The sequence below is a fragment of the Benincasa hispida genome, chromosome 1, assembly GCF_027475165.1.
Source record: "Benincasa hispida cultivar pf3 chromosome 1, pf3_genome.v1.1, whole genome shotgun sequence".
NCBI lineage: Eukaryota > Viridiplantae > Streptophyta > Magnoliopsida > Cucurbitales > Cucurbitaceae > Benincasa > Benincasa hispida.
Genome location: NC_143478.1, coordinates 35,731,569 through 35,745,931, shown reverse-complemented (window position 1 = coordinate 35,745,931; position 14,363 = coordinate 35,731,569). Strand labels below are relative to the sequence as shown.

The following is a 14,363-nucleotide window of genomic DNA, read 5'->3' as shown; positions in this document are numbered from 1 at the left end:
CTTTGACTTATAAAGTTTTAGCTAAAGTACTAGCGGAGAGGTTGAAAAAAGTCATGCCAAGTATAATAGATGCTTCACAAAGTGCTTTCATTGAAGGAAGGCAAATCCTAGATCCAATCTTTATAGCCAATGAAGCAGTTGAAGATTATCGTTCTAAGAAGAAAAAATGATGGATTTTAAAGCTCGACCTAGAAAAAGCTTTTGATCGTGTAGATTGGGAGTTTCTTGAGAAGATCCTTGTTGAAAAGAACTTTGATTCAAGATGGATCATGTGGATGATGGGTTGTGTATCAAATACAAAATTCTCAATTTTCATAAATGGTAAGACCACGTGGGAGAATCCAAGCTACTAGAGGAATAAGACAAGGAGACCCTCTTTCTCCATTTCTTTTTCTATTGGTTAGTGAAGTCCTTAGTGCATTGCTGTCCCGACTTCATGAAAAAGACAAGTTTGAAGGCTTTATAGTGGACAAAGACAGAATTCATGTCCCCTTGCTGCAATTTGCTGATGACACGTTAATTTTCTGCCAAGATAACAAGGAAAAGCTCAAAAACCTAAAGAAGACAATTGAACTTTTTGAGTGGTGTTCAGGGCTGAAGATTAATAGGAAAAAATCAGCTATATGTGGTATCAATATAGATCATAACAAGTTATAATCAGAAGCCGTCAAGCTGAATTGTAAGGCTGTCACTCTTCCTTTTATGTATCTTGGCCTCCCTCTAGGCGGTTACCTCAAACAATTGGCTTTCTGGCAACCAGTGATGGATAAAATTCAAGGTAAATTGGACAAATGGAAGAGATATAACTTATCTAGAGGAGGACGATCCACCCTTTGTAAGTCGGTTCTTTCACATATTCCTACTTACTATATGTCACTTTTCTTGATGCCAGAAAAGGTGGTAAATATTATAGAAAGATTTTTGAGGAATTTTCTTTGGGAAGGGCATTCCGGAAGCAAATTAAACCATTTAGTAAAATGGGGCCTAGTATCTCGGTCTCAAAAAGATGGGGGGCTCGGTATTGGTGGTTTGAAAGTCAAAAATCAAAGTCTACTAGCTAAATGGGGTTGGAGGTTCATCAATGAGGAGAACTCCCCTTGGAGGAAAGTAATTTCAAGCATACATGGAAGTAGCAAGTTTGATTGGGACACAAATGGTAAATATTCCAGCAGTCTTAGAAGTCCTTGGGTCGACATTTCAAAAACTTGGCAAAAAGTAGAATCTTTGGCAGCCTTTAAAGTAGGAAATGGTAAGAGGATAGCTTTTTGGCTTGATTCTAGGCTGGACACTGTTCCGTTAAAAGTCTCTTTCCCTAGTCTTTTCAACATTTCAACCAAACTCAATGGTTCATTAAATGATTTTTGGGATGAGGTATTAGACTCTTGGTCTTTCCATTTTCGCAGATTACTAAAGGAAGATGAGTCTGAAAATTTCCAGCTCTTGACTGAAAAGCTCTCCCACTCTAAACTTAATGCGCTTCCCGATAAAAGAAGGTGGATTTTAGAACCAAGTGGGTTTTGACTGAAAAGCTCTCCCACTCACACACACATTTCTTTGGCAGAACAAATAATGCAGCATCAACTTCTTTTAAATATAGCTAATTAAAACAGAGAACAAAAATTCCAATTCAAAACTTGTATAATTTCGTACATGTTTAAACTACTTACTTTCCATGAATGAATGTGAATTAAGATCAAGAACAGGTTGCTTCTTATCATCCTCAATATTGAGCTGTTCAACCTTCCCAACAAGAGTTTTAGAAGCAGAACCAAAATTGGAAGCATCAAGCAAAGAATCAACAAAACTAGCCCTTCGATCCTTCTCTTCATCATCAACTTTGCTAATTGATTCCCCTGCAAGGTTACAAAGTCCACAAGCATACTTCTGCTCGTTATCGTAAACATCTAATTTTAGATGAAAAATCACTGGCAAAGATTAAAAAGCATTAATGATAAAGGATATATACACAAATACATATATTGTGGTTCTGGAGTTCTAGTTTAACAAATCAAATAGATGTTTATGATACAGGGACTAAAACTTGAAATACTAGATGAAAATTCAATATTTGTTTGATCAGATTGTAAGAGATCATTTGTATTAGTCGTATCGACAAATTTACTAATACTGCTATGTGTAACATAACTAACCAGACGATATTAAAATGCACATCCACACACATTTTTATTATTGATATAATTGTTTCCTAGCTACTATATCAAACTTTAGTATTCTATATACTACCTCATCGGGGATTGGTATGAAAAGCAAAGCCAAATATTTGAACACAAGGTAAAAACAGTTACCTGCCTTCCACTGCATAACAAGAGAGGCATAAGGCTCAACAAGTGCAAGATGAACAGGAAGATCAGGAAACAAGTGACAAAGAGCAAAAGCTGCCACCTTATTCTGGGCATCCTGAAAGAAAAAATATTACAAACGAACTAGTAATCAGATATAGAAAGTCACAAATTAATACAAGATGCAGAGAAGATGAGAATGAAGAGGCTGTGGTATAGAAACCAAAGGGTTTTTGTCTCGCAGAGGGCAGAACCTGGTGGAATTCGATTGCTGAGAGAGAATCAGAGAAGACGAAGCGCAGAATTCATTGTTAGTATTGGATGTAGTAGCTTCCATTTTGTTCCAATCGTTTTGGAAATTGTCTCATTCTCTTGGCTGTAATGGAGGAAACTTTCTTCGATCTTGTGGAATTTTTCAAGAAGCCCTCAATTGCTAAAAATTCGTCGACATTTTGCTATGTGCAGTTCTGAAGGAAGGAATGGGGATGCAGAGTGGCAAAGTATGATGCAAAGGTCGAACCCAAACTTTCCATATGAAGCTTGGCGCCTTGAGCCTGAGAACAGACCAACTATTTATCTTAGTAGAACTTTCTTTGAGGATGCAACCCCAAAGACGGTTAGAGACTTTTTCTGGGACGATGAGTTTTGGACTAAATGGGATCCCATGCTTACTTATTTCAAGATATTGGATGAATGTCCTCATACGGGGACCAGATTGTTCACTGCATTAAAAGGTTCCCCTTTTTCTGCAGTGATAGAGAATATGTCATGGGTCGAAGAATATGGGAAGCTGCAAAGACTTACTATTGTGTTACAAAGGGAACAATATCCAAGCTTACCCAGACGTGACAAACCCAGGCGTGTGGATCATTTTTTTCCAAGTTGGATCATCAAGGCAGTGGAGTCTCGTAAAGGAGATGGAATAAGGTCTGCTTGTGAGGTTCTCCTTGTACATTATGAAGATATGGGAATCCCCAAGGATGTTGCTAAATTGGGAGTCCGTCATGGAATGTGGGGAACTGTAAAGAAGATCCACTCTGGTTTCAGAGCAAACCAGAATGCTAGGAAATCAGATATTTTTGTTTCCAGAAGCGCACTGATGGCCAGAATCACCACAAAGATTTCTTTTGACAGAAACATGGATTCCTCCGAGCTAGAATCTGGTTAAGTACGAACTCAAGTGGGGAGGAGAAAGCTCCAAAATGATGCTGGCATAGATTGGAAATGGTTAGTCATTGGTGGGACAGTGGCTGTAGTCTGTGGACTTCTAACCGGTGCAATTGGGAAGGCCTTGTTACTTGGGGCAGGACAGAGAATAGCTCGAAGGTGAGAGATATCAAAATTAGGTGCAGGCACTGTATTACTATGCACTGTGAAGGTGGAGAAGTTTCTTATAATAGGCCGACACATCAACCATTATTGAGATTAACAACATAAGACCAATTTTTCTGAATGGTTGTGATAGAGTGATCCACTCCCATGTACAACTTCCATATTTCTGACCTTCTAGCTTTTACCCTTCTAGCTTTTACATCTCTCTTTTGCTTAAATGATTTAGTATGTGCATTTATAATGGAACTCCATTGAGACTTGAATCAACTTTTACAGCTAACCAGATCTTGCGTGTGTTTAACTTTAAATTAAGTCATGCTTCTTTTTCTTGAACCATGATTTAGAATTGTGGATATGTAAATTAAGGGGAGGATTTCGTTTATATATTAATATATACATAATAAAGTTTCTTGGACAAAAAGAAGAAACCAAAGGGTTTTGGTCCCCTATGGAGGAAATGAATCAAGGTTAAGAGGCAGTGGTATAGGACAAAAACAAACCAAGGAAGCGTTAGATGATCTGGAAATGCTTTGGCAATTGAGGATAAGTTAATAACAAATGCATATTTATCTTTTCTTTTCTGATATGTGCAGAAAGTACATTAAGAATCTTAAATCACCGATTGACCCAAAAGCTTAAGCTTATTGGTGAAGGTAAATTTAATATTATATCATCTAACACTCTTCCTCACTTATGGGCTTGAAATATGAAGAAGGTCCAACAAGTGAAAAACAATATTAATTGAGGAGGAAATAACATTGCAAGAGTTCGAACACGGGACCGCCTTGGCTCTAGCACCATCTTAAATCTCCGATTGACTCAAAAGCTTAAGCTTATGGGTGAATGCAAATTTAATATATATCATCTAACAAAGAATAAATAATATCCAGAAAGAATAGCACATGGGGTCCCATACATGATGACCTACACAGATATCCCAAGCTTCTCAGGTTCACATTCAATGCAAAATTTAGCATAAAGGAGCTTAACTTCCCAGCCAACACAACCTGTCAGCAATCAGAAGAATTTAAACATTTACGTCCTCCCCTATTTTTACTACAAACTTTTAATTGATGAACGTCAATATCCTCTTCTATTACAATCCTAAAACCAATATTCTGAAATCTGACCTCATCTAAGGAAGAGAAATGAAGCTCTTACAAATGAATCTATTGCCTTCCGTTCCAGAACTATTATGGCACAATGTCATAGCTAGAGTCAGATTCTAAGGATGCGAAATACCACCAGGATTTCATGCAGCATGGGTCAACACCCCTACTAAGGTCTTAAGGGATGATGCCTCATCTCATCTCCCCTTCCATTTTAATTAAACTTTTTCCTACCTAAACAGAGAACACAACGTTGCATCACTTATTTAAGTCTGAATTCCATTTTTCATCTTTGCTAAGCACAACACGATTGCCGCCCACGAAAGGCCACCCGATTGTTTTGTGTGTGCGCCTTAAGGGCCTATGTGCATACTGCAGTGCCCACATCCCGTGTCTGTGTGTGTGCCCAGTGTCACGGTCGTACTTCTTCAACCGTGCGGCGCCAAGATCTTTTCTTGACCATGGTCAGCCTAAAGGCTAATTCTAGCCAATACATCCCTTTTCCTCGAGTCATCTTACTCTGTCAAACCTTCAGACGAGGTTCTTTCATCCTCAGCCAAGCTTACATAATCCTTGTCCCACGACTTGCATCGAACATCCGTTCGACTAGTCATACCTGTGAGTCTTCTTTCGCTCGCCAGTGACATTGTTTTAACTAAGTGTTCTCAATTTGACACTTACACATTAGCTTATCTTGGCAATGTACATCGCCACTTCGTACATTCCACCATCTCTCTTTTACCTTAGTTCTCGACCACTCAATTATCCCATACCTCATATCGGGTCGGAACCTTACCAGCATGAGTTCTGACCTATCATGGGGTCAGTCCTACTTTATCAAACTCATTGTACACTTCCTACTTCATCTTGAGTCAGGAACTAGCTAAACTTGCCAATCGGGATAAGTATTGCTTCTAACTGAGACAAGACTAACTTTTCGACGCTCACTGTGTGTCCATCGGTATTCAAGGATGTCACCCCGAACCTTAGGATGACATACAGCTTTATTTCACATAGGGACACAATTATCAAGAACCAACTCTCAAGTCATTCACATTTACCAGGACCAACGGGACAGTCATCAATACGAACATCATCATGGCATGACAACACTTGCGACCATACCGTGTCGTTTGAGGATTACCGTGCCGCTACTCGAGCATATATACCAACCTCCATTCTTCCCGAGAAGGCACAATGCCGACACACCCGAGCCACCCAACATTGTCCTTGAGTTACTCCTCACAGTAAGTAGTCCAAGACACTCATCCCGTAACACTCACCCACGCCATGACACACTCCGTATGTCATGTGGTAGCTTACTTAGGCACCAAGGCCCAGGGGTGGTGGAGAGCCAACAACATGCCTCCCCCTATAGTGCTTTCTTAATATTTCTTAATCTGCCACCCATGCATATGGATTATGGCGAACGGTCACTCATCATTGTAGAGCTTACGTCTGAACTCCGATTGACATAACATTCGACATGCTTGCATATTTCCTCAATATGCATCTAACTCCAAAGCTGCTCGTCCAAACTCGCGACGAGACCCTGAATTTCAAGGTCATGGCCCGAGATCCATCTGCCCCCCACTAAGCTTGTCACTGACACCACCAATGACACTGGTGCTTGTCTTCTAATTTGATGTTCAACCGACATGTTTGCTCACTCTTCTTTGTGTGTTGGATGATGCATCGTCCTCCTCAATCACATCATGGCACTTCACTTCTCTTGTCCTTTCTTTGGCCTAATGGATGACACCCTTTTAAATGTCATCATACTTGCTTCTTGTCTTGTCCACTTCGTGGGAGTCTCAACCCACTATGTCATAGTAGGGTTGAGACACCCAACACCCATCAGGCATAGTTGTGTGCCTAGTGTGGGCTAGACATTGGCCTAGTTTTGGAAGTTTGGAGTTGGTAAGAAATTCGAGTCTATTAAGAAGTGTTATGGAATTTAAGAAAGGAATGTGAAGATTAATTAAATCAAGGAAAACGGAACTTAAAAAGGCTAAGCTAAATTGAAGTTATTGAGCTCAAAGGTGAGCTAGAGAATTAACTAGAAGCTAATAATTTATTTTACAGGCTAAACAAAAGTTGGAAGAGCCTATAATCCCTTGGGAGCTAACCAATGACGGTGAGTGACAAATTATTTCATATGTTTTATCTAAATTCTTTCAATGAATGATTTTATTTGAGATAAATTAACTCTTTTAAAAAAGTGGTTTGTGAGCTATATGCTACCATGTTTCTCGAGTATGTTTAAAGCATGAGTTTCTCTTTTGTAAGCCATATGTCTCAATGTTCTAAAGTATGTTTAAACATGAATTTATTCTACATGAGCTATATGCTCCAATGTTTTCAAGCTATGTTAAAGTCTGGATTTCTCCTAAAAGAGCTTTATATGCTATCTTTTTCAATGACATGTTCCAAACATGATTTCAACGACAATAAGCAGTTATATGCTATCTTTTCCAATGATGATAATTTAAGTTGGATAATGGTAAAAGAATATCCTTTTAGCAAGACTCTTGGATTGATAACTCAAGCCTAAGTCTTTGTTTTCCCCAATTATTTATGCTTACTCTTCTGCCTGAAGGGTCTGTTTTTTTAATCATTGGGATATAGCAACTCAATCATGGAATATTACCTTTCAAAAATTGTTAAAAGAACGGAATTTTCTCAACTCCTTCAGTGTTTAAATGGAAAGAAGGTGGACGCTCATGATGATACCCCATTTTGGGCTTTAGACTCTTCAGGAAGTTACTCAATCAAATCCTTGTCAAAGTGCCTAGCTGCTTCATTGGCCATCGATCGCTATATTTACAAAAGCCTACGGAAGTCCAACATTCCAAAAAGAATCAACATTCTTGTTTGGATTATGATTTTTGGAACGCTAAACTGCTCCTCAACTCTTCAAATGAAAATGCCTACTCACTTTTTATCCCCTTCAATTTGTCCACTTTGTCTTTCTGCAGGTGAAGATTTCCAGGACTTACTTTCCGATTGCAGCTTCTCTAGGGCATGCTGGCTGAAACTCCTTGACATCTTCAACTTGCAATGGGTGTTCTGTGCTTCCTTCAAAGATAATGTTGTTCAAATCTTGGGTGGTCCTAAAGTTGAAAAGCAAGCCAATCTTCTATGGCTAAATGCGGTGAAGGATTTGCTTGCTGGAATTTGGTTTGAAAGAAACCAAAGAACTTTTCATGAAAAATCCTTATCATCGATAAATCATTTTGAAGTGGCCAGACTTGATGCATCCACCTGCTGTTCACTTTCCAAGGCATTCTCAAGCTTCTTGGTGCAAGACAATTGTCTCAATTGGAGAGCTTTTACTTCACTAGATTAGATGCTACTTCATTTCTTGGATTTTAAGAGCTTATCGAGTTGTATTGTTTTCTCTTTATTATTTTCTCTTTTATGTTAAAGATTATCATTTTCATTTTGTATCTCTTGGGATATGATGAAGAGGGTGGTGCCAACCTAGTTGAGACGGTTGGGTGCATCTGTTGATCCCTTTATATCATCATTTTGCATTATTATGTCTCCTTGTAATCTGAACACCTGACTCTTTTCATTCAATGAAATTTTTTTTGTTTTCTTTTAAAAAAAAAAAGGCACAACATTGCATCATTATGTAAAAGTTGTAAAGGAGGGCAAAGTACCTCTGCAGATTCAAAAATTTCATCCTCATTGGGAAACTGAAGAGTGATAAGACCTCCAGCTTTTCGGTTTTTACCTCTCCCACTTGCTTTACGCAACACATTGACAGCATAGAAAAATCTGTTTTCTTTTCTGTGAATTTTATTAAATTTTGGTGCATCCCATCCTTCTCTCTGACATAATTGATGAAGAACAGCCTTGGGAATCTTTAGTGGGTCTCCCTGTATTCATTTTAACCTCATATTATGAAAAACCACACTCTCACTAGAAAGAATGAAAGAGAACGAGAGCATAAAAAAAATAAAAAGAATAAAAAGAATGTATATGTACCATACGAAACAAGTCTGCAGAATTTATTTGCAAAATCTAAAGAACTAAAGAATAAAAATTAAAGTCTTTTTTTATATAAGAAACAAAGTTCATTGAAAAATGAAATTTACAAAAGAAGAGCATAATCCCAAACCAAAGGAGTTACAAAAGATTTCTTCAATTGGTCAAAAGATGAGAGATTATAAGAGCTATTCAAAGATGTACACTTGAACTAAGCCATAGTTGCATCCTCATACGTGATGTACCTCCTTTTCAAAGAAAATTTATGAGCAATTTTTCAATGGTTAGTACGATCTTGGATGGAATCTTGAAGAGAGACATGTAACAAGTGGGGAGGTTTGATTAATTGGCTTGTAAAAGTGTGGCACGACCTCCCTTTAATATGTGTGAGTGGTTCCATGACTATAGCCATCTCTAAATTGCCTCAATAATAGGGTTCCAAAACCACATCGATTGAGACTTATCAAAGAGGGGAAGACCAAGGTATATACCTGGCCACTGGCCTTGTTTACCGCCAAATTGGCTAGCAATCAAAGCAATCTTCTCCTGTGTAGTGTTGTTCCCCAAAAGTCCAGATTTGTTATGGTTGATGTTCAAACCAAGAAACCTTCTAAAAGTAGCTCACAAGGCCAAAAAGGTTGTCAATAGCTAAATCATTCAAGGTGGGAAAAAGAATAGTGTCATCGGCAAAAAGGTGGTGGACCCAAAGAAAACTCCTCTCGACTTCAATGCCTTTGATATAGTCATTGGCACTGGCCTCAATAATCATTCTATTAAAACAATCCATAATAATTACAAAAAGAAATGGTGAGAGAACAGAACAAATAGGTCTGGGAGATCAAAACTTTACCCTTCGAACTCAAGGACACAATTGTACAACCTATAGAACAGATCCTGTTCAAATAAGGTCGTAGATCAACAATTTATCCTCCATAGTTAAGTATGGAAAATTGTCTTCCTAATCTCAACAGGGTGGGCCGAACACCTGTTTATGATTATCATCTCCTGGATTATCAGTGTAATATAACACGCATTTTCAGATGCAGTAGACTTTCATTTATTGATATTTACTTTGGACTGGAGGGCACCCTTTCCAAAAGGAAAAGAGCTTCTTTGGAAAATTTTCATGAGCATTCTGATGGAACATTTGGCAAAATTTAGTTAATTTCATTTAAAGTTTGAAAAATGGAATCAGCTTGAACACAGCCACCCTAAAGTAGTAAAAGGTTATGGAGGTTGAATTGTAATAAGAAACCTCCCTCTAGACTATTGGTGTAGGCAGACTTTTGAAGCCATAGGAGCTCACTTCGGAGGCCTTGAATTAATCTCACTAGAAACTTTGAACCTTACAAATGTTGCTGTAGCAAAAATATAAGTAAAGAAAAATATGTGTGGTTTCATGCCTGCTACAATAGAGATTTTAGATGAGAAGCGTGGAACTATTTTTTTGAATTATGGTGATATTGGAGATTTAAATCCTCCGGCTATAACAAAAGATGCTTTGTTCTTTAAGGATTTTTCTAATCAAATTGATCTTGTTCGTTTATCTCAGGTTATCAAAGATGAGGAGGTAAGAATCTCCGGAGCTTAATCCCGAATGAGATTTCTTATTTTTGAATGGATAGACATCAAGCATAGCAAGAAATCCCTTCTCATTCAACTCAAGCCTTGCACAGGGGAAGAAGCAGGCCCTATTCTCACCGGAATCTTCTCATTCTCAATCCCAGAAAGCGGAGCCAACTCCCAGAGTTCCAAACCAGTTTAGTGTGAAGACAAAAGATCAATTAATGAGGAAAGAGAACTCAATTGAAAGAAATTCAAAGGGTTGCAGTCGTTTGGCATCCCCTCATAAAGGCGCGAAATGGATTTTTCAAAAAATAACGGGGGACGTCCCTCGTATTCCCAAGAAGAAGATAAAGCATCATCAAACATTAATGATTCAAACGATCCACACCCTCATAGTAGAAAATCCAAGCAAGCACCTGCCTCGTTCCTTGAAGTATCCAGCCAAGCCTAAACTGAAGAAATTGTTGCAGAAACAATCATTAATGATAGCATGGAAAATGACTTTAATAAGCACACTATCCACAAATCCATCATTGAGGAAATTACACAGAAGCAGGCGTTTGTCTCCCTTCGGTTTCAAGATCTTTAAATCAGCAAGTACCTGCATCGTTCCTTGAAGTACCCAGCCAAGCCTAAACTGAAGAAATTGTTGCAGAAACAATCATTAATGATAGCATGGAAAATGAACTTAATAAGCACACTATCCACAAATCCATCATTGAGGAAATTACACAGAAGCAGGCGTTTGTCTCCCTTCGATTTCAAGATCTGAAAATCAGCAAGTCACACAAGGCTTCGATTTCAAGATCTGAAAATCAGCAAGTCACACAAGGCTCCTAAAGCACCCAAAAAGAAAACATACGGTTTTAAACCTTTCCATAAACATTTTGCCAGGAAGCAGACGTCATTCCGTAACTCATGGGTCTACAAATCCAGATCTCCTTGAGTTATGCTGTGTTAAACTCCAAGCCCCGAGATTATCAAAAGATAGGTCAGTAAATTACCTTCTTCCAATAATTCCATTTCTCAATCAGTAGTCAATTCTCAAGAGTCATTCACTTCTTTTGTGCGAGGTTCTCAATGCAAGTTAAATTTCTCTTCTAAACAAGATCCACAAGATTTGGAAGGTGGATCTTTGGTAAGTATAAGCAGTGAAGAGCTTGAAAGAGAGGAAGCTGAAGAGACCATTGCTTTTGAGGACATCCTAGAGGACATGGACTATTCTTTGGACCTGTTATTTCAGTCAAAAGAAGATCGTCCACAAGCTAAATGTGAAGATTTCCCCTTTCCTCCTCAAAACATGAAGGATATCCCCCAAAATTTGCATTCCATCCTGATTGATTGTGATATTGCTCTTGCCTGATTGAAGGGGTAATAAGATACAATCAATATTCATATCTTTTGGGTTATCCATAATGAAGATTATTTCGTGGAATACAAAGAATCTTGGGGAGCAATCAAAAAGATTAATTCTTAAAAGATTTTTGAAAAAGATCAATCCAGATATAGTATTGATTCAAGAGTCAAGAAGAGACAATTTTGATGGAGCACTTATAAAAAGTCTATGGAGCTCGAAAGATGTAGGCTGGTCCTTTGTGGAAGATAAAGGAAGATCAGGTGGAATACTCACAATGTGGGATGAAGGAAAGATTTCTTAGACACCCTCAAAGCTGAATTTTCTTGACAATTAAGTGTTTGACAATTTGCAAAAAACAATGTTGGATAACAAATGTATATATGGCCCCACATATTATAGAGAAAGAAGAAGATTTTGGACTGAATTGTCTTCCCTAGCTAAAATGTGCATTGAGCCTTGGTGCACTGGTGGAGATTTCAATAGTATACGTAGAAGTTGCAAGCGGTTTCCTTTGGGAAGAGTAACAAGAGACATAAGAAATTTTAATAAATTCATTAGAAAAAATAATCTAATGGAAATTCCTCTCTCAAACGGCCGCTTCACATGGTCTAGAGAAGGTAAAGTGGTTTCTAAATCACTTATAGAAATTTTTGTAGTATCAAATAATTGGGAAGAGGCTTTTGAAAACTCAAGAGTGGCTAGGCAAGCAAGAACCATGTCTGATCACTTTCCCCTTCTTTTGGAAGCTGGTGTTTTTGAGAGGGGACCATCTCCTTTTCGCTTTTGCAATATGGTTGAAAATCAAGGAAAGTTGTAGGCTGATTGAAAGATCCTTAGAGACTAGGCTGGATATTTAATCTCCTCAAAACTGAGAAGAACCAAAACAGCACTAAAAAAATGGCTACCTGATTATGAGAAAAAGATGAAAAATAAGGAGGAATGTCTTTTAAAAGATATTGAAAGAAGTGACCAAGTCGTTGATGATGAAGAAGCTCAATCTTGGGAAGAAGATATAAGAATAGCTTTAAAAGCAGAATTCCTGGCAATTTACCAAATGGAAGAAAGAAATCTTATTCAAAATGGTAAACTAAATTGGCTAAACTTGGGGATGAAAACACTTCTTTCTTCCATCGTTTTCTAGCGGCAAAAAAGAGGAAGAATTTGATAGCAGAATTGATCAATGACCATGGAATCCCAACTAGATCCTTTCGTGAACTTGAAGATCTTATTTTGATGTTTTACTCCTCTCTTTATTCCAAATGTGAAGAGATTCGATCAATACCATACAACCTTGAATGGCCAATAGTAACAAGAAACCAAAATGAGCAGCTGGTGGCAAGATTCACCCCTACAGAAATCAGAAAGGCAATGAAAGAGTTGGGAAGGAACAAGACCCCTGGCCCGGATGGCTTTACACCAGAATTTGTTCTTAAATTTTGGAATCAACTAAAGGATAACTTCTCTAAGTTGTTTGATAAATTTTACAGCACTGGAAAGTTAGAATTTCATGTGCCTAATTTAAAAAAAGGAAGATGCGGTGTTGGTAAAAGACTTTAGGCCTATCGGTCTTACCACTCATGTATAAAATAATTGCAACAGTGCTAGCCAAAAGACTCAAAGGGAACATGCCAAGCATTATAGCTCCAACTCAAAGTGCTTTCATTGAGGGGAGGCAAATTCTTGACCCCATTCTCATAGCCAATGAAGCCGTAGAAGACTATAACTCTAAAAAGGAAAAAAGGATGGATCCTAAAGCTAGACTTAGAAAAAGCGTTTGATAGAGTTGATTGGGATTTTCGCAAGAAGGTGCTTCATGGAAAAAACTTTGATATTAAATGGATCTCCTGGATAATGGGATGCATCTCCAATCCAAAGTTTTCATTTCCATAAATGGAAGATCAGGAGGAAGAATAAAAGCTACTAGAGAAATTAGACAAAAGGATCCTCTTTCTCCTTTCTTATTCCTTTTAGTAAGTGAAGTGTTTAATGCTTTAATCACAAGACTGCATGAAAAGAGGAAATATGAAGGCTTCATGGTGGGAAAAGATAAAATCCATGTCTCCATCCTACAATTTGCGGATGACACTTCAATTTTTTGTAAATATGAAGATGAAATGCTAGATAATCTTCGGAATACTCTTGATCTTTTTGAATGGTGCTCGGGCCAAAAACTCAATTGGGAAAAATCAGCTCTTTGTGGCATAAATGTAGAAAATGACAAGCTGATTTTGGTGGCTATTAGATTCAATTGCAAAGTTGAACAACTCCCTTTTAAGCACCTTGGTCTACCTTTGGGAAGGTACCCAAAGAAGGTGGAATTTTGGCAGCCGGTTATTGATAAAATACAAGGCAAACTAGACGAATGGAGAAGATACAATCTGTCTCAGGGAGGAAGAGCAACCCTTGTACTTTCAAATCTTCCTACTTACTATATGTCTTCCTTTTTTATGCTAGGAAAGGTGCTACAAACTTCTTCCTGGAAGGCCAAAAAGGAGGAAAGATAAATCACTTAGTCAAATGGGAGCTGGTTTCTAAGGCCCAAAAGGATGGAGGGCTTGGTCTGAGAGGTTTAAAGAAAGGAATTTGGCCCTTTTAGCCAAATGAGGATGAAGATTTATGAATGAGGATTCCTCCCTTTGGTGTAAAGTTGTCAAGAGTATACATGATAGAAGTTTGTATTGTTGGCACACCTTGGGCAAGGTAAGC

General features: G+C 38.0%; 1 protein-coding gene and 1 pseudogene across 7 annotated transcripts in view; one reads left to right on the top strand and one right to left on the bottom strand.

Annotated features, from left to right (window-relative positions):
- LOC120070220 (RNA helicase family protein) overlaps positions 1–14,363 on the bottom strand; it is a 97,882-nt gene that overhangs the window by 61,380 nt on the left and 22,139 nt on the right. For all 7 annotated transcript variants that reach the window (XR_016531159.1, XR_016531171.1, XR_016531172.1 and 4 more), the window contains 3 exons: positions 8,407–8,625; positions 2,307–2,418; positions 1,668–1,853 (listed from right to left, as the gene is read on the bottom strand). Coding sequence is in view for 4 of the 7 variants with exons in the window: in XM_039022092.2 (XP_038878020.1) it covers positions 1,668–1,853; positions 2,307–2,418; positions 8,407–8,625 (517 nt within the window). In the remaining 3 variants the exon portion in view is untranslated. The remainder of the gene's footprint in view (positions 1–1,667; positions 1,854–2,306; positions 2,419–8,406; positions 8,626–14,363) is intronic.
- Positions 2,632–3,767, top strand: LOC120070221 (uncharacterized; annotated as a pseudogene).